Raw genomic sequence first — 19,175 nt, 5'->3', positions numbered from 1 at the left:
CAGGCTAAAGCTACCCAGTTTCCTCAACCATTCCTCATAAGACTTGGTTTCCAGACCCTTGAGCATCTTGGTCGCCCTCTCCTCTGCACATATTCCAGCTTGTCAATATCCTCCTCAAATTGTGGTGCCCAGACTGGGACACAGTACTCCAGGTATGGTCTGACCCAAGGCAGACTAGAGTGGAATTATTACCTTACTTCCCTTGATCTGAAAATTATACTTCTGTTGATGCTGCCTAGAATAGCTTTAGTTTGTTTTGCTGCTTGATGAACTGTTGATTCATATTAAGTTTGTGGTATACTAAGACCCCTAAATCCATTTCACATGTACTACTGGCAAGCCAGGTGTCCCCCAACTTATATTTGTGCAGCTGGTTCTTCCTGCCTAAGTATAAAACCTTACATTTGTTGAAATTCATTTTGTTTGTTTGGGCCCAGTTCTGTTAAGGTCATATTGAATCCCGATTCTGCCTGCCGCAGCATTGGCTATCCCTCCCAGTTTGGTGTCATCTGCTAGTTACAAACAAACCTCTATGGGATATAGCCTTATGTGGAAAATTGACTCATGAGTCAAAGTTGTCAAGAAATGTGTACAGACTTGACAATTTTTACACAATGTACCATTCTCATCACCAGTGTGAATGATAAACTATGTATGCTTAGGCCATCTCAAGCTAGACAGATACTTTTAAGATAAAAATCCCATGGACATTTTGTCTGTGGAGATGCTGTGTGCTGTGTGTTGTTTACACTCAGTGATCTCTTCATCTGTATGTTGCTTTTGTTAACTGTCACCATTTCACAAATTGAATAAGTCAGTGGTATAACGCTTAAAGAGTGAAATGTTCGCATGATATAGTATTTATTTTCATAAATTTAATTTTGACAGCTAAGAGCATATACAATTGAAGCTGAGGTGATGACAATGAGGCACTTTCCCCCCTTGCCTTCACTGAAAGGAATGCAACAGCTCTGGGGTCAAGGACATTTGTTGTTGTTTAGTCATTTAGTCGTGTCCAACTCTTCGTGATCCCATGGACCAGAGCACGCCAGGCACTCCTGTCTTCCACTGCCTCCCGCAGTTTGGTCAAACTCAAGCTGGTAGCTTCGAGAACACTGTCCAACTATCTCATCCTCTGTCGTCCCCTTCTCCTTGTGCCCTCCATCTTTCCCAACATCAGGGTCTTTTCCAGGGAGTCTTCTCTTCTCAGGAGGTAGCCAAAGTATTGGAGCCTCAGCTTCTGGATCTGTCCTTCCAGTGAGCACTCAGGGCTGATTTCCTTAAGAATGGATAGGTTTGATCTTCTTGCAGTCCATGGGACTCTCAAGGGCATTAGATCAGAAAAACACTGTAGAAGTCAGGGTCGAACACACCCTACTCAAGTATCGCTGCTTCAGTTGAATTCAGAACCTGTCAAAGTTGCTTTTATATAGAAATAAAGACATTAAGGAATCTAATCATGGATCTCCTGTGAAGGGTCAAACTTCCATTGTGCAGAAGTGGCTTTATTTAGTATTTGTATGGTGTGTGCATGTTAAGCAGTGGAAACAGCTTCCTTCCTCCCGGTTTCATTGTTAGACTCAAGTGCTGTTTATTTTGTAAAAATATTTTTGTTGTAGTTCCATTATCATAGCAATCGCTTTTAGGATGCGTTGCCTCTGTTCTTATTTCTGGTTTCTTTTCTTTCTCAGCAATCCACAATGAGAGGACAGAATGAATACATTATTTTTTCCCCTCTTGCTAATGCATCCTCTACCTGTTGCCCCTCCCCACAATATTATTTGCATTTCAGATGTTCTTTGTGGATGGCCTTTGTATTGGTAGGTGATGAATTTAAGTTCACCAATTACCGTAATTATAAAAGCCAACAGTCTTAAGTGGGCAGAAAATCTATATGGGTGTAATTGGCATGTCAGCATGGATTCTGAAACTATATTGTGGAATATGATGGTTTGGCAGAATTGTTGCTTTTAGTGTGGGTGGGGGGAGCCAATGCAGTCCCTTTTTTCTTTCATTGTTGAGACAATACTCAGTTCTTACAGTTTTAAAATCATATTAGATCACATAAGGATGTAATGGGATATCTGTTTTTTATAGGAATTATGGTAATATGTAGCTACACTTTGATAACTTTGTCGTTATTATAGCATCCATGTTTAAAGGGAAGATAGTAATTCCAATTGCCTTCTAACTTTCAGGCAGGATTAAAATTTTTGTGTCTGCATATCTGTAAAGCGTCTCCATTTCAGCCATGTCTGTTGAACTATAAATAACTTGAATATGAGATTCTGGGAGCCTAGCCTTTATCCTGGGCCTGTCTTTTCCAGGTGAATATATCTCATTTCCATTATTCCAAAGGGAATCATATTCCCAATGTCCACAACATTAAGAGTTTTTCTATCACTAGTTTTCACATTAGGTGTTTCTGTCTTGGGGAAAAGTTGATCCGTGGCTGCCATACTTTAGGAAAAGATATTCTTGAAGGGAAATAGAAAATAAGCAATTGACTAATGCAATATCCTTTATCTGTCCAAATGAGAATGGATATTATGAATTATTAGGCCTATGCATAAGCACCACTGACAATTTATATTTATCTTACCTAGTTAGGTAAGCTGGTTGAAGGTTGTTGTGGACTGTGAAGTGTTGTGAGCCAGACTTAGAGGTGTGGCAGGTCCAGTTCGTAGGTCCATCACAAGTTATCTTCACCAAAATCTTAACCAAGCTGTAGCTTGCTTGCTCTCATATGACACATGCTTTTTTAGTTGTCCAACAAGTGTTAATGACTGTATCAATCACTTTGTTTGCATCAGTTAGAAAATATCTGAACTTCGAATGTAAAATGTTATTTTATCAGTGATTTAAGTCTGTTTTCTCCTAGTGATTTAAAATGCAGATGAGCTGAGTTTAGTATTGTGTGATCTACATTTTTTAAAAAAATTAGTGCTATCCTGAGCCAGATAAAACTGGCAGAAATGGTGCTGAATTCATAATACAGCCAAGCTCAATTCATAATAGATTTGGATAATTATGAATGGTTCCATCGCTAGTTAAAGGATTTGAAAGTGTAGCTTTAAGAAGCATAAAATTACACAAACTTGTATTACAGTTTAATCTTTTGTGCATTTGTGGCATGATCTACAAGCCTCTTCACGGGAAAATTTCAATTTAAGTTGAATTAAACGTAAATATTGTACTCTGTTTCTTCTAGGTTCTTGATTTGAAATTTATGTTTTTTCTTTCTTTACAGATCTCTCAGCTGCCCAAAGAAAGTTTGCCCATTCACTGAGAGACTTTAAATTTGAGTTTATTGGTGATGCAGAAACAGATGATGAACGGTGTATAGGTATGTTAATGAGGGGCAATGAGCATGTAATATACTTTAGTTTTTCCTATATATTTTTTATAGTATACCATGTGTCTTGATGTTTTTACTTCTGTTGCAGATGCATCCCTCCATGAATTCTCTAACTTTCTGAAAAATCTAGAAGAACAAAGAGAAATACTGGTAAGTTCCTGGTGGCATTGAGAAGTGAGATCAGCTCATGTTGCCCTTCTGGCCACTGCTGACTATAGACAACATTGGGCTAGATGGGCTAGTGGTCTGACTCGGTACACAGCAGTTTCTTATCACTGAAGTGTTCTGTTTAGGGCAGTGGTAGAAGACTCCATTTGAAATTGTTTTTAGCAGGCACAAACTTTTGAATTCTTCATAACACTAAGAATACACTTTGTTCTAGCTCTTGTTTTCTGTCACTGTATCAACCAGACTCCTCATTTTCATGGCATTTTCCACTGTTCTTCAAAGCTTCCATACGAGGAAATTGCATGAACACACATGCAAAGGATCATCAACTTTTTGGAATTAAAGGACACAGTTTTTTCAGTTTGAAAGTTGAAGGAATTAGTGCAGAAAATGAAATTCTTCATTACCTTTTTTGCTGTGAGTTTCTGCTTTCAGGGTGCAATAGCAAATATTTTGACTTTGAGATGGGATTGAGGGGGCAACTCCCATCTCTTGTGGGGGTGCAATTAGTGCCAGCACCGTCCGTTAAGAGTTTGGGTGTAATCTTCGATACCTCCCTCTCCATAGAGGCGCAGATTGCAGCTATAACAAAGGCGGCATTTTTTCATCTCCGCCAAGCTAAGCAGTTGGCTCCTTATCTCTCTCGCCCTGACCTAGCCACTGTGATCCACGCGACGGTCACCTCCAGACTGGATTATTGTAACTCGCTCGACGTGGGGCTGCCCTTGAGACTGACCCAGAAACTCCAGCGGGTGCAGAATGCCGCGGCGAGACTCCTTACGGGGTCCTCGCTGCGAGATCACATTCACCCGGTGCTATACCAGCTGCACTGGCTCCCGGTGGAGTACAGGATCAGGTTTAAGGTGCTGGTTTTAACCTTCAAAGCCCTATACAGCCTAGGACCCTCGTACCTACGGGACCGCCTCTCCTGGTATGCCCCACAGAGGAACTTACGGTCTTCAAATAAAAACATCTTGAAGGTCCCAGGCCACAGAGAGGTTAGGCTGGCCTCAACTAGAGCCAGGGCTTTTTCGGCTGCGGCTCCAACCTGGTGGAACGCTCTGTCACAAGAGACAAGGGCCCTGCAGGACTTGACATCTTTCCGCAGGGCCTGCAAGACAGAGTTGTTCCACCAGGCCTTTGATCAGGGCGCAGCCTGACTCCCTCCTCTGGCAATCTTTACAGAACTTTAGTATGGTTGCCATCAATTTTGATTTTAATTAATTTTTATAATGTTTTTAGAATGTTGCACTATTTTAGTGTTGTTAGCCGCCCTGAGCCTGGCTTCGGCTGGGGAGGGCGGGATATAAATAAAATTTATTATTATTATTATTATTATTATTATTATTATTATTATTATTATTTTGTGTGTATATCACCTTAGTACTGGCAGATGGAATAAAATGAGACTATATTTCATCTTGTCTATGTTTTCAGCTCACTGTACATTTTAGCAGTGCCAACATTCCACAGATGTTCCATTGAAACCAATGGAATGTTAGGATATATAGCACCACACAACATTTGGATCTGGGCCAAAGCTATAAAAGTCTCTCTCAGATGTTTTTATTTTTTTAAAGTCGAAATTACAAAGTCTTCCCAGAGGAACTCCTCCAACTCTGGCCACTCTTTAACAGCTCGTTCTTCTTGCAACCTTAAAAAAAAAGGTGATGTAGAGTCTTGGGATTAGCTGCATCACTGACTTCTCTTTTTACAATCTGTTGAAGACACCGTAGGCTGATGTGAATTTTTATTGATTTTTCTGTGCCATAATGCATCTGTTCACAGATACTCCTCTTCAGTACAACATTCTGTGCATAGAATGCCTTGTAAAGCACCTGTTTTTGTGGTGTAAACTGGCCTTAAAACTATTACTGCCAAAATGTTTTGAAAACTTGAAGTATATGCCCCAAATATGTCTTACTCTGAGTAGCTGCAAAGAAGTATGTTAATGGAATTTGCTGGTAGAGTTCCTCAACATATGGCATCCCTTTCTTTATTTACTGTCTTGCCATATAGAATGCCCAAAGTGACTAACAACAATAAAATTTGTTTTGGTATACAGCCCTCCCTTCAACAGATTTCCAGAGTAGCTTATAAAAAGTTAAAATTACAATAAAACTAAGCAACTTTAAAAGAATAACTGCTTAGTGTTATCTGTGATCGAAAGAAGTATGAAGGAAGAAACTGGAAATAAAGTTGGGGCAGCAAGAGCAATACTGAGCTCAGCATTGCAGTACATTGCAGAAACTGAAAGAAAGATGGCAAGGAAAGTAAATGCTTGATTTTTTGAGTAATTACAGAAGTGGCAAAAAGCGGTGGGGCAAATTTGGTAGCAAGACAGTGGTGGAAGAGTAAATTTGCTTGCAGATGTGCAAGGGCAACTAGTGGGCTTCACAGGACATGGGCATCTGAGGTTTTCCACTATATGACAGAGCCTAACCTCCTTCTGGGCTTGTGCAGTTGAGAGAAGGAGCTTGGAAGGTTTTGTTTTCCATCAATATTGGCTTCTATAGTTTGAACCAGGGTTTGTGTGAACTCTGGTTAGTTTCAAAACAAGCCAGCTTCAAACCATGTTCCCATTCTCTTTTCTCTCCCCCTTTCCCAGAAAAGGCACAGTGACCTATTCAACATAGTCCCTTCAGGCAAATGTATGAAAATATAGACTATTTTTTTAATTTAAAAGACCTGTTTCCTTCCTTAAGACCTCATTACAATAATATTCACAAATTCAAAAGCAGGTTGCTGATTAGGAAATATGTGCTTGTAGTGTTGACATCCTGCCTGTTCTCTTAGTTCAGTGAATGTGGAACATTTTATCAGTAGCCCATTTACTTTTTTTCTTAATGTTGTTTTTTTCCATAGGGATGTGAAATAAATGAGTCATTTTTTGAAAGAAAACATGGGGCTTTAAAAAAATTCCCACAAGCTATTATTGGGTAGTTCTGATAAAACCATACTCTTCTGTAACTTGGTTAAATTCCCCAAGGCTGAAATTGAGAGAGATTTTTCTTTTGGTCACTTGGGGATATTTTGGATGGTGTCCAAAATACAAGTCCAGCTGGCTAGGCATTACAAGTGTATTTGTTGATACCCTTAAAAGAATGCAGTCGTTCTAATTAAGAATTACAATTTGGAAAAACCTTTTTCTTTGTAGCTGTGAAAATACTTCAAAAGATTATCTTCCGTTAGATAATAAACTCACTTACAACACTATTCCTATTTGACAATGTTTGACAAACAGACAATGGTCAATAATACATTCTACTTTCGGCTACTAGAAATAATTTATTTGAAACCGAATGTATTTGCAACCAATGAAAATTGTAAATACGTTACCCTTCTGAATCTGTGTTCCCTTACTCACACATATTTGTGCTTCCTTACATGCTTCATTCTGATGTAACACTGAACCATGGCTTAGCATGGGATAGGCAGCATGGTACTATTCAGATGTTCTGGATCACAACTCCCATAATGTCTTATCAGAGGCTATGTTGCCTAATGCTGATGGAAGTTGGAAGTCCACAACATCTGGAGTGTACCACATTGCCTATCTCTACCTTAGCATTACGAAAAAGGAGTATTGGACTTGCACACAACCCTCCTCTTTTGGTATGGCTGTGAGCATGAGTTTGGAAGCTTTCGTTTACAGTTTAGATTAACCACAGCTTGTTGTGTTCTCTCAACAATTGTGGTTAATCTTAACTAGAAATCATTGTTTGAAGCTGTCTAGTTTCAACTCACTATCGTTAAGATTAGCCACAGTTTTAGGGTTCAGATGACAAATTAAACTGTATTTAATCTAAAATGCTAGTGGAAGCACCTGAACTCCTTTTTGCTCATTTGCTGAAGGGGGATCATGCAAGTCTTAGGGTTGTTGAAGTTCATGCTGTTAATTCTAAATCATGACTTAGCGTTGTATCCAGTTAAAGCCATCACATGTAAAGGTGGTAGAGCAGGCAAGTCTCTTGTGCTCATTCATGCTTTTTTGTATATTTCAGAATGTACCTTCCCCAATTTATAAAGATTGTGCTGAGTCACATTTTCATGTCAAAATGTGCATGCTGGAGTTAGAAGTTTCCGTGAACATTTCCATGAATAGCTAAGCAAATTGCATGAATCTTGAAAATACTTTTCCAACTCCTGAAGACTAATCACACTTTAGGCAGACCACTGTAAATGCCTTCAAAGGCTGACACATTTTACAGACTCGTTTTACAGATTTATTTCATAAAAAGATGGGGAAGAAGATACTTCCTCTAGCTTTTGTGGGTGCATGTAGGAAAGGGGCTTTTACCAGTCATGTGGGCTGGTGAAAGGCTTCATAGAAATACAGTGGTACCTCGGGTTACATACGCTTCAGATTACATATGTTTCAGGTTACAGACTCCGCTAACCCAGAAATATTGCTTCAGATTAAGAATTTGCTTCAGGATGAGAACAGAAATCGTGCTCTGGCGACGCGGCGGCAGCAGGAGGCCCCATTAGCTAAAGTGGTGCTTCAGGTCAAGAACAGTTTCAGGTTAAGAACGGACCTCCGGAACGAATTAAGTACAGTGGTGCCCTGCAAGACGAATGCCTCGCAAGACGGAAAACTCGCTAGACGAAAGAGTTTTCCGTTTTGGAGGTGCTTCGCAAAACGAAGCTCCTATGGGCTTGCTTCGCAAGACGAAAATGTCTTGCGAGTTCCTGCGGTTTTTTCCCCCTTTCCCCCCCTTTTTCTAAGCCGCTAAGCCGCTTATCTGCTTATCCGATAAGCTGATAAGCCGCTAAAAGCCGCTAATCCGCTAATCCGTCAATGGGCTTGCTTCGCAAGACGAAAAAACCGCTAGACGAAGAGACTCACAGAACGGATTCTTTTCGTCTTGTGAGGCACCACTGTACTTAACCTGAGGTACCACTGTAATATAAAGGCATATACCTAAACTTTAGCTCAGTCAGGTTGAGAAGCTTTCCTGAGTTTGATCAGACCAACTCAAATTTTGCACAGTCCTTTCAACTAAGAAACTTACATGTGACGTGTCTTGTGAGGCTATATTGGAAAGAGGGATGGGACCTGTCTAAACTGAAGACTTGGAAGTAAAAAACAGATTATATTTTGATGGGGCGCTTGAAAATGCTTTAGGTATGTTTTGACAACAACAAAAGGGAAAATGAAAACGAATAAGACTTTTAAGTCCTGCTCTAAAAGATTGCTTTATCTATGTATAAGTAACTATAGTTCTGTGTATTTCAAGCAGTAAGTAAATAAATAATTTTTTCAGCATCTGAGAAGCTTGTTTTCTCTGCTACAATAAATCATAAATTTTTAAAAAATGTGTTCCCTTTTTAAAAAAAAGAAAAAAATGTGCTAACCAACTAAAGGTCAGCTGTTCCTTTGCCAGTGGAATGAGTGCAAAATGTTCTTTCAGACTGGAACTCAGAGTAGTTAGTATGTGGGTCGTGGGAGACTCTTCGAAGAATGCCTTTAGAACAGACACCATGTTCTTAATATCTAGTCTGAAATGAGCCCAGAACAGTACTTTTTTCTTATATGGACAAATACTGAAGGTATTAATAATTTAGGCATCAAAGAACACATCCTTCTTCCACTGTAGCATATGAAAGCAAGTTTAGGCTTTTCATTCACTCTTGAAGGGTATGCATAGAGTATTATCAACTTCCTGCATCCTATAGACTTAAAAATGTCAGTCATAATTTAGTATAATTTTCTGACTGTATCATAATACAGGAATTAATATTCTTTCAATTGATAGAGTTGAAGTTTTTTTTTAAAAGGACATTTTTGGCTTTTTGTTTCCATTAAAGCCTTTCTGTAGCTGTCTAGCGTGCAACTTACTTTGTACACGTGTATCTGGAGTTTCTGCTGAAGGAGGAAAGCAGAAATCCCCTACTAAAATGCATGCTAACTTTCAAACTTTGCTGGTGTAGTACATATACTATAGTTTGTGTGCATTGTGGTGCAATGGGTCAGTGTGTGTGGCTGTTAACCAGAAGGTTGGTTGTTGAAGCCCACCTAGGAATGGCTGTGGGCAGGATTCCTGCATTGCAGAGGGTTGGGCAAGATGATATTCAGGGTCCTTTCCAACTCTACAATTCTATGATTCTATAAACAAGGAAAACAGAATTCTGAAAATGAGTCTGGTTGTGTATATAGTTCTAGTGCATGCATTCACCACCTTCCTGCACCAGTACCCATAATGACCTTGGCACAGAAGGTGTGTACTCTGGCAAGACTCTTCCAACCCCTTTAACAAATATTTATGACTGATAAAACAATGTACACGTACAATTGGAGCTTTTTCTCATGGCAAAGTAGCTGTTGGCCTGAGAGAAAGGTTGACTTCGGCTTTGAAATTATGGAAACAGATCTACAATAATTCTGCAAATTGAAATATTTGTAAGTACACAGAGTAACCTTGTAAGACTAATATTTGGTTTTCTTCTTCCTTGGAAGGCCCTTAGTGTTACTGAAACTCTGATCAAACCTCTGGAAAGATTCAGAAAAGAGCAACTTGGAGCTGTAAAGGTTTGTTGGTAGCTTTTTGCTTTTGTAGTTAAGTTTTTATTGTGTGTGTTAGTTTGGTAGGTAAAATTAGAGAACATTTAACTTTGAACAGATTGGGGAGTTTAAAAAAACAACCCTTTTGCAGCCCTAGCTCATAAAGAAATAGGGGCAAATATACCAAAAGCATATAGAAATAGGGGCCATTTCCAATCTACCAACACTAACTTTCAGTTCTTCTAGTTTCAGACAGATATTGAATGCATTTAAGATGAATGATCCCATTCTCCTATTCTAGGTTTATGTAACCCAGAAGAAAGCACATATAACTAACATTTAGCTAATCAATCAATCAATCAATCAATCAAGAATACAGTCTTAAACACACTCAGTGTAACCCCATTGAAAAAAGTGGGTTTTTTATGTTTGACTAAACATAGGATTGCACTGCAAGAGTATGCTTGATTAAAACACATGCCCCTAGTTAAATAAAGCTTTAGATATTTTTCATGTAAGTTCTACACATATATGAGGGAGAAGATGCCTTCTTAAGAGGCATTTCTCATTTTCTCCCATACAGGAGGGAATGCATCTTCTAAAAGGCCGTGAAATGGGTTCATAATCTAAAATTGGAAGGGGATTTTTTCTTTAGCACTATTGTTTTGTTCACTTGCACATTCATGCGGTTTTTATTAAATAATCAAATTTATTTAAACACATTTCATTTTCTTTAATCAAGTGACTAGAACATAATGAACGTAGGCTGCATTGTGGAGTTCATCTATGTATCAGTTTGTCTTGGCCCTGAGATCTGCAGGTTAGACTGTCACTTGATTAAAGGAAATGAAACATGTTTAATTTTTTTCTGCTGATAGGTGTCATCTACTGGACAGTAACATGGAATAGGGTCTTCTCTGTGGTGGAATCGCATTTATTTAATTGTAGCCCTTTGGAGGTGCATGTGGTACATCATTGTTGGGTTTCTCCAGCATTGTTTAAACAAATCAATTTTCCCAGTTGTTAAATTCAACAACTGGGAAAATTGATTTGTTTAAAGTATGCTGGAGAAACCCAACAATAATTTACCACATGCACCTCCAAAGGGCTACAATTCAGCAGTAATTGATGAAGTCTACTTGATGCATTGCTATAGTGGTTTTACTTACTAATTTTAATGGATATATCATAAACCACCCTAGGATCTTAAGTAATGACGGGCATTTAAAAAATGGATTAAATAAATAAAAATACTCTTATCTTGTATGTTTAGGATCTTGGAACAGAATTACACATTTTTGCTTCATAAATTAATAAATGATAGTGTAGCACTTAAGATTACAAGATTCAATTCAGAAATGTTGAAGGGTTTGTATGTGTGCGCATGCTTTGTTTTTGCTTTTCATATTTTAAGCAGAGCAGCATTGGCCAAAATTGCAGAGGTTTCCCATGCAGAAAGCGAAAATGAATACGTTCCTTGTGCAAATGCGAGTTGCATGTAACCACGTATTCCATCTATAAGCATATTTGTACATTTGTGAAATATGTGTTGTCATATTTCACTGTTTAAATTTTCTTGTACTTTTAAAATTGTACTTGCAGGAAGAAAAGAAGAAATTTGATAAAGAAACAGAAAAGAACTACAGTTTACTAGACAAGCATTTAAATATGTCAGCTAAGAAGAAAGAAACTCAGTTATTAGAGGTAATGCCTGTATTAACTTGTCAAAGATGTTTCCCCTCTTAAGTGAGAAAGTAAATATAATTTTCCTATCTGCTTACCTGTCCACTTATTAGTTTACATATGTGGGTTTGTTTGTTTTTAAACTGCATGAGCACTTCAAACTGCAATACACAGGCTAATCTAACGAACACTGTGGAATGAATCCTGGCCCATGCGTAGAAGTTTGTCCTTTTTGTCATTTGAAATACTTGGGTCATAATCAGGTGTGCTTAAGTCCACTGCGCAGTTTACTTAGATGCACTCAACTGTGTTGGATTGTGGTGGTCCGTGCAGAATATAGTTGGCATCAGTCTGAATAGGATGTGTGACTCTTTAAAGCACTGTTTCATTGTTTTTTATCCAGGCAGACTACCAAGTGGAGGTAAACCGAAAACATTTTTATGAACTATCACTTGAATATGTGTGTAAGCTACAAGAGATACAAGAACGAAAGAAATTTGAATTTGTAGAACCTGTAAGTACTGCGGTGTAAAATATTCTTTGTGAAATAAATTTTAGGATGTAAGAGTAAGTGTAATGGGTGTAGCGGAGAGCAAAACACAAAATCTGGTAAAACAGTGCAAGGCCCTGCACATGCTTTCTCTACATCAGTGTAGCTCATTTTCTTTTTCATTTGCATGCGGAACTGATACATCCAATATGAGGCCAAATAAGTTCTCCTTCACAGATTCACATAGTCATGTTTAAGGTGCTTCTATCTGGCAATATCTCTCACTGTTGCAATCTCTGTGTGAATATCACAGCTTTGTGGACAGTGCTGGTTGTATAGCTATTAACACAAAGAAGTGAGTTAGTATGTATTTGATGGGTGCTAAGGCTTGGAAAAGGGACGCGGGTGGCACTGTGGGTTAAACCACAGAGCCTAGGGCTTGCCGATCAGAAGGTCGGCGGTTCGAATCCCCAGACAGGGTGAGCTTCCATTGCTCGGTCCCAGCTCCTGCCAACCTAGCAGTTCGAAAACATGTCAAAGGGCAAGTAGATAAATAGGTACCGCTCTGGCGGGAAGGTAAACGGCGTTTCCATGCGCTGCTCTGGATCGCCAGAAGCGGCTCAGTCATGCTGGTCGCATGACCCGGAAGCTGTACGCTGGCTCCCTTGGCCAATAAAGCGAGATGAGTGCCGCAACCCCAGAGTCGGCCACGACTGGACCTAATGGTCAGGGGTCCCTTTACCTTTACCTTAAGGCTTGGAAAAACCAGCTTAAGCTAAGGAGGCTGTCTTTCACAATTGTACTATTGTGTACTGTTTCCTTTTTGAGTTTTTTCTTGCTCAGGACATTTAGTTGTGTTCCGCATTATGAGTATTGAATATCTGTATGGATTTTGACATTAATTTTAAATATCTCAGCGCAATCCTGTGGAATTCTACTAATAACTAGTTATTCAACTTGTATTCATTGGGGCTTACTCCCAGGAATTTGGGAATAATAATAATTATTATTTGTATTTCAGGTCCTGTCATTTTTTCAAGGAATGTTCACCTTCTACCATCAGGGTTATGAGCTTGCCAAAGATTTTAATCACTACAAAATGGCTCTGCAGATCAATATCCAGAATGTAAGTGAAGGTACTCTTTTAATTTAAGCTTTTTATATTTAGTTTAAATGTCCTTCTACACAAGTTGTCCATGCTATTGCTTTTTTTCTTTTTTTTGCATTTCTGAAAAGTGAGGCGAATAAGCTTTAGGGAATACAATGCCATCTTCAGGCTAAAAGGCTGAATGACTTGTTAAGCCTCCGTGCAGTAACCTGATTCAGTGTTTCTTCCACCTATTTTATACTGAACTTGTGAAAAAATAATTTCCTCTTTTGACTTACATGCTGTATACATGAAAATTGCTCATTTAGACTCTATTTTTTTTTAAATCATTCATTCATTTTATTTCTATGCTGCTTTTCTCCCCAAAAATCATGCTCAAGGTGACTTACAGCAAAGAAGGAAAGATACATTTCAAACACACACTACATAAACAATTTCATAGTAACATAGCAAAACAATAACACTATAATAATTTCATAATAGCATAGCAATGCAAAAATATAATTACGTACAAAAAGCCACATTTCAATACTATAAATAGAACAAGATTACTTAAACAACATGCAGCACCCAATAGCAAAAATAACAAGGGAGTGTCACTGTTTCACTTTAGTCTTAGAAACAACCCTACCATGATGTTGCTCACAGTCCCCTCTTCCTGCAGAAGCTTCTTACAGGGTTTCCAAGTACAAAAGGTGGGGTAGCTGGAAACACCTTTCCTATGATGATATTATTACACACATGCAGAATTATTTGAGATGTGAACTTTTGACAGTTCTCTGTATTGTGTGGTTTGTGGTGACTTTGCTGAAGGTAGTAACCACAACTGTAGGTTTCATCTTTTTCAGGGGTAATCTGTTCATTATGTACTATAATAAAACGTAACTTTATCTAATATAAATCCACCTGTTTGTACTTGTTTTTACCAACCCTAAATGTCTGTGTCCACTTAACAAAATTCCCATATAATGTTATTGGAATAAAGGGCTTGATCCAGTGGGTAAAGCTGCTACCAACTGTGCACACTGCCTTTCTCAACCGTGGGTCCCCAGATGTTGTTGTATTCCACCACCTATCAGCCCTAGCTGTCGCATCCTAAATGGTCAGGGATGGCAAATGCTAGGGGACCGAAGACAAGGGAAGCCTGGTCTACTGTGTATTATATGAGCAACGAAGATCAGCTTCTGAAAGGGCTATTGATCATTCCATCATTTGTCCCCCCTGCCCCTTGAAACAAGCCAACAGAGTCTTTAGGCACCACCTGCTGTTTTGCCAAACTTTCTTCTTGAAGCTTAATGTAGCTTTGATTTTAAATCTTCTCTTGCTCATAAAAAACAATAGAAACATTCAATTAGTTTTTAGGGATGTCAGACACCCAAGAGGCGTGTTAATCATCCTGGCTTTTTTGGTTTTTAAAATAGGGATACTCCGTTTACCGTTTTCCCTCTTAAAAACTGTTTCTAAAACCTTTTCTTATATAGACAAGAAATCGTTTTGAAGGGACAAGATCAGAAGTCGAAGATCTCATGAACAAAATCAAGCGAAATCCCCTGGAGCATAAAAGAGCAAACCAATTTGCAAAGGAAGGCTACCTTTATGTGCAGGAGAAAAGTAAGATACTTGCTTACTTTTGTGATGGGAGTTTTTGAAACTAATTGTGAAGGTTGCTCAGGGTGACCATACATTTGATGCTCAGGGGAAAGGATTTGGAGCTGCCTTTTATTTTCTGTCAGTTGATAAGTATGTCTGGGCTTTGGGAGGGAAATCTCTGTTTAGTAATTGTTGTAGTTTTGCTTTTTAAAGTGTGCTGTGATTTTACATATGGATTTGATAAGATATGCTAAATATTAAATGCATTGTAAGTCACTTGAAGACTTTTTAGTGTTACAGGTGACTAACAAGTTCAATAAATAATAATTTACTTTATTCACCCTGAGATCTTCTGATGAAGGATAGCATGCAAATAACAAGTGATAACTATAGTATTCATTTTGATGCTCAGCTTGCATTTGGGGATTTTACCCCCCCAGCTGTTCACCTATAGTTCCTTAGGATCCACAATGGTCAGGAGTAAAGTTAACATTGTTTTGTGTGCATATTTATTATTTTAATTCTGTAGGTTTTCCATGCTATCTCTTTGTCCTTTGTAATTTAAGAGCTGTAATATGCTATAAGAAGTTGCCATAAGTTTTGCTGTTGAGCACTTTGAACAAATGCTGAAATAGTTAGGTCAGTGCAGGTGACAATGCTTGGGTATAATATGATCATACAGTCCAGTTCCTGGTAGCAAACTTGCTGCGTTGTTTTGAACCATTGGCAGTTTCATACCATTTTCAAAGGTAGCCCCACATACAACATATTGTACTGATTCAGCCGTATAGACTACCACTGTGATTTTTTAAAAAGGAAATTGCTGAATGCAAGTTTAAAAAAATAATAATAAGCAAATAGGAATCACAAATGTGCAACAGGAAATGTATTTAAGAAAATTACGAATGTTAGTTTTAGGTTTAAGTTTCAGAACAATGGGTATCTAAAGAACTGTGAGCAAAAAAACGAGCTCCTTGACTTCTGCAGCTCATGCATTTTTGCATGCAATGCTTTATTGTAAGATGTAGAACAGTGCCTGTTAAGTTGTAGGTGAACATATCAGACGACACAGCGATTCTTCAAACAGCTCTTGTTTATTCACAGGCCAGAACAGAACTGAACTGAAGGGTTCAGCCAGCCTGTTTATATAGAGCTCCAACAACTTTCTGTAACTATCCAATCACTGAATGTCACTTTCTATCCCTTAATTGCATATGTGGACCTGAACTATCTACAGTATCCCCCTGCTGGCCCAGGGTGAGAACTTCAGTACATAACAGTGCCCTTTGGGAGTGGAAGATGCCTTCCATATATGAAAGGGTACCCTTGGGATCCAACCAAACGATCGCACAGAGTGTTTCCTTTTTACCACTGCAGCCCACTGCAACCACTTTAGAAACACTCCCACTTTTATAAGTCTCTGCCCTCATTTCTCCAGATCTCCTATTCTTACTTCTCACTATTGTTCTTTGTTTTTATTCATTCCCTTCTCTAAAAGCAGATGGGTGAAGGATAACTCGTAAGATTTTGCAGAGATCTTTTCAGTCCAAAAGTTTGTAAAACAGATTCAGAGCAGAAATGTGTGTAAATGGAAAAGTATGTATGTTTAAATACTTCTCAAGCTGAGCATTTCTGTTTTGTTGAAGGACCTGCACCATTTGGGTCCAGCTGGGTAAAACATTACTGCATGTACAAGAAGGACACTAAGAAGTTTACAATGATACCCTTTGAGCACAGGTCAGGAGGAAAGATTGTGAGTACATTTCACATTTCATTGTACTTCATGCCCTGTATCTAAATGAGAGTATGAGAGATAAGGCATGCTCTATAGTTCCTCTCTGCGTAGTTGACATTTTTTTGTTTTAAGTATAGTAAGGTATAATAATGAAATGATAAGAATTCTGGAAAAGTTCTAGGGTTGGGTTGTAAAGAGCAGAGATGCTATCCCAAAATGTTCTTATTTTATCTGCAATATTGCATTAATGCCAAAGGGATTAAAGTTTAGTTTGAGAATAACTAGCTAGGGGAATGCAAAAAAGTACATTCATCTGAAAAGTTTTTTAGTGGCTTCATGTTTACTTTATTTTGTAGGCTTTCTGTGTCTGTAATATCTGGAACCTTTCAACAAATTCAAAAATTCAGATTAGGGCAATACGTTCATAGGCCAGCCAAAATATCTTGAAATATTTTGAAAGCTTTTGAGTTCTACAGAAGTCTTCGTCAGGCTAGATAGTAAACAGGGTAGAAGGAAAGGAAAAAGTTGTCTTATGGTGAAGCTATGGAGTCTGCATCTGGTCACAATCTCAAGACACAATGTGTGGTAATGATAGGAGTAGCAGACAATCAAATGAGGGTCTGCAGGCATCAGGTTGTACTTAGGGCTGCTGGGAAGAAAGAACATACAGTGGCTGATTTCCCCCATATTTGAAACCGTAAACCAAGCACACCTGGCATATCACTTAGTAGAGCCTCATTTGAATGTCTACTACCTTGTGCCGTGTACCACCTTAAGACTGTGACCAGATGCAAACTCCATGGGTTGTATCCAGTGAACTTGCAAAAATTATATAACAGAATTTTCCCTGCCTCTTCACTCTTCATGCCCCCTCCACATCAGCTCTAAAGGGTTAGGGGGATCCCCAGAACAGATCTATGAGTGCATAGGGGAGGAGAGGGAGGAGAAGTCCTTTCATTAATGAAATAACTTAGTTGGATACAACCACGTGACTCTCCATGGCCTTCTGATAGCAACAGTCTTTCTTTCTGTGCCTAGTGTTCCAAAGGCTTACAGTACTTGTAAAAAACTTCTGAAGATGCCCCTCTCTCATTCTCATTCCATAGCTCAGTGTAGGGTGACAGATGTCTCAGCTAGATCACCCTCACATCCACTCAGGGTAGGGAATTCCAGGCCTGGGGGCCAATTGTGGCCCTCTAGGTAGGACTCTTATCTGATCCTCAAAACTGTCTCCAGGCCATACCCCTCACCAGTCCTATTCTGTACCCAAGTGTGTTTGCCTGGTTGCAACTCGAATTGTATTCAAAGGGCCCACCCACACTTGCATATGCTCCTGGGTAAAACACTAAAAAGAGAATGCAGCCCTTGGTCTAAAAAGTGTTACCCAACCGTGATATACTTACAGACAACCCAAGTTGGAGGTTCATTAGTGTATTTTGTGTGTGTGTAAAGCATGTTTGAGTCCAAGAGGTCGTCAATACTGAAGAAGACTTACATAAGGAAACTAAATGACAAGAATAAGTAAATTTCTGTGCACATCAGAATTTAGAAATTGCAATATTAAATAAACACATGCTACCTGATTTATGATTTTCCCTTATGTTTTTAATAATGCCTCCTATTTTAAAGTTTTCATATAATGAAATGTTTTCAGGGTGAGCTGGAAGTCCTTCTCCTTAAGTACTGTACCAAAAGGAATACTGATACTATAGATAGGCGGTTCTGTTTTGACATGGAAGCACTAGATCGGTAAGTTGGTCAGGTAAATACTAATATTATGTTCCTATTTAATGCATTTAATCTCAAGTTTTTCAAATGCACAGAAGTAAAACAGGGAAATTATGGCTACCAACTAGGAAAAAATGATAGCTGTCCAGTGAGCATTTCTAGGCTCCAAGGAATTTTTCACGGTCCATAAGATTGTCAGCAATTTGATGGCATATTTCTTTCTTTAATGACCTGGTGTTGATTCCCTTTTTCATGCTGAGCTGGGCAAAGAGGTTTCAACCTTTCTGCAAACCCCAGTGTGACTGGAGATTATAATATCACCCCTGTTCATGAACAAGACAAAGCTGAGGAAGTAGGCTGGGAGGCACCTTCTGTGTATTTGTTTTTGTGTGAGCAAGAGAGACATGTGTCTTGTGTAGCAGTGAGTGCAAATTGCCTATGGCAACTTTGGGCATACAGTCGTACCTTGGAACAGAATCCTGCAGATTGGCTGCAGGAAGCTCCTGCAGCCAATCAGAAGCCCCGTTTCCGAAAGAACGTTCAAAAACTGGAACAGTCACTTCCAGTTTTCGATCGTTCGGGAGCTGAAACGTTCGACCTACTTGCTTTGACCATACCTAGTGCTGGCATGAAGCCCTCAGTGCCTCCCCACTCCCTAAATAGACATACCAGTTTTATGGCAGTAAAGGACAGCTGAATTCATTTATTCCAGTTTTTGCGTATTTGTGTTTTGGGTTTGTGAATACGAGTGTGGAATCTCTGTGAAAAAGATTTACTTGAACCATAACACCAAACGAGTTTAAAGCATGC

General features: G+C 38.8%; 1 protein-coding gene across 2 annotated transcripts in view; it reads left to right on the top strand.

The window, feature by feature from the left end:
- The window catches only part of ARHGAP10 (Rho GTPase activating protein 10), a 110,616-nt gene that overhangs the window by 32,733 nt on the left and 58,708 nt on the right, over positions 1-19,175 (top strand). For both annotated transcript variants that reach the window (XM_081021350.1, XM_081021351.1), the window contains exons 2-10: positions 3,251-3,346; positions 3,447-3,508; positions 9,987-10,058; positions 11,634-11,735; positions 12,118-12,228; positions 13,226-13,330; positions 14,794-14,923; positions 16,549-16,655; positions 18,292-18,386. In XM_081021350.1, the coding sequence (XP_080877476.1) occupies positions 3,251-3,346; positions 3,447-3,508; positions 9,987-10,058; positions 11,634-11,735; positions 12,118-12,228; positions 13,226-13,330; positions 14,794-14,923; positions 16,549-16,655; positions 18,292-18,386 (880 nt within the window). The remainder of the gene's footprint in view (positions 1-3,250; positions 3,347-3,446; positions 3,509-9,986; positions 10,059-11,633; positions 11,736-12,117; positions 12,229-13,225; positions 13,331-14,793; positions 14,924-16,548; positions 16,656-18,291; positions 18,387-19,175) is intronic.

The sequence above is a fragment of the Podarcis pityusensis genome, assembly GCF_964106645.2.
Source record: "Podarcis pityusensis genome assembly, chromosome: 9".
Lineage (NCBI taxonomy): Eukaryota > Metazoa > Chordata > Lepidosauria > Squamata > Lacertidae > Podarcis > Podarcis pityusensis.
The sequence above is the reverse complement of the archived record's forward strand: the minus strand, read 5'-3'. Positions and strand labels throughout refer to the sequence as shown.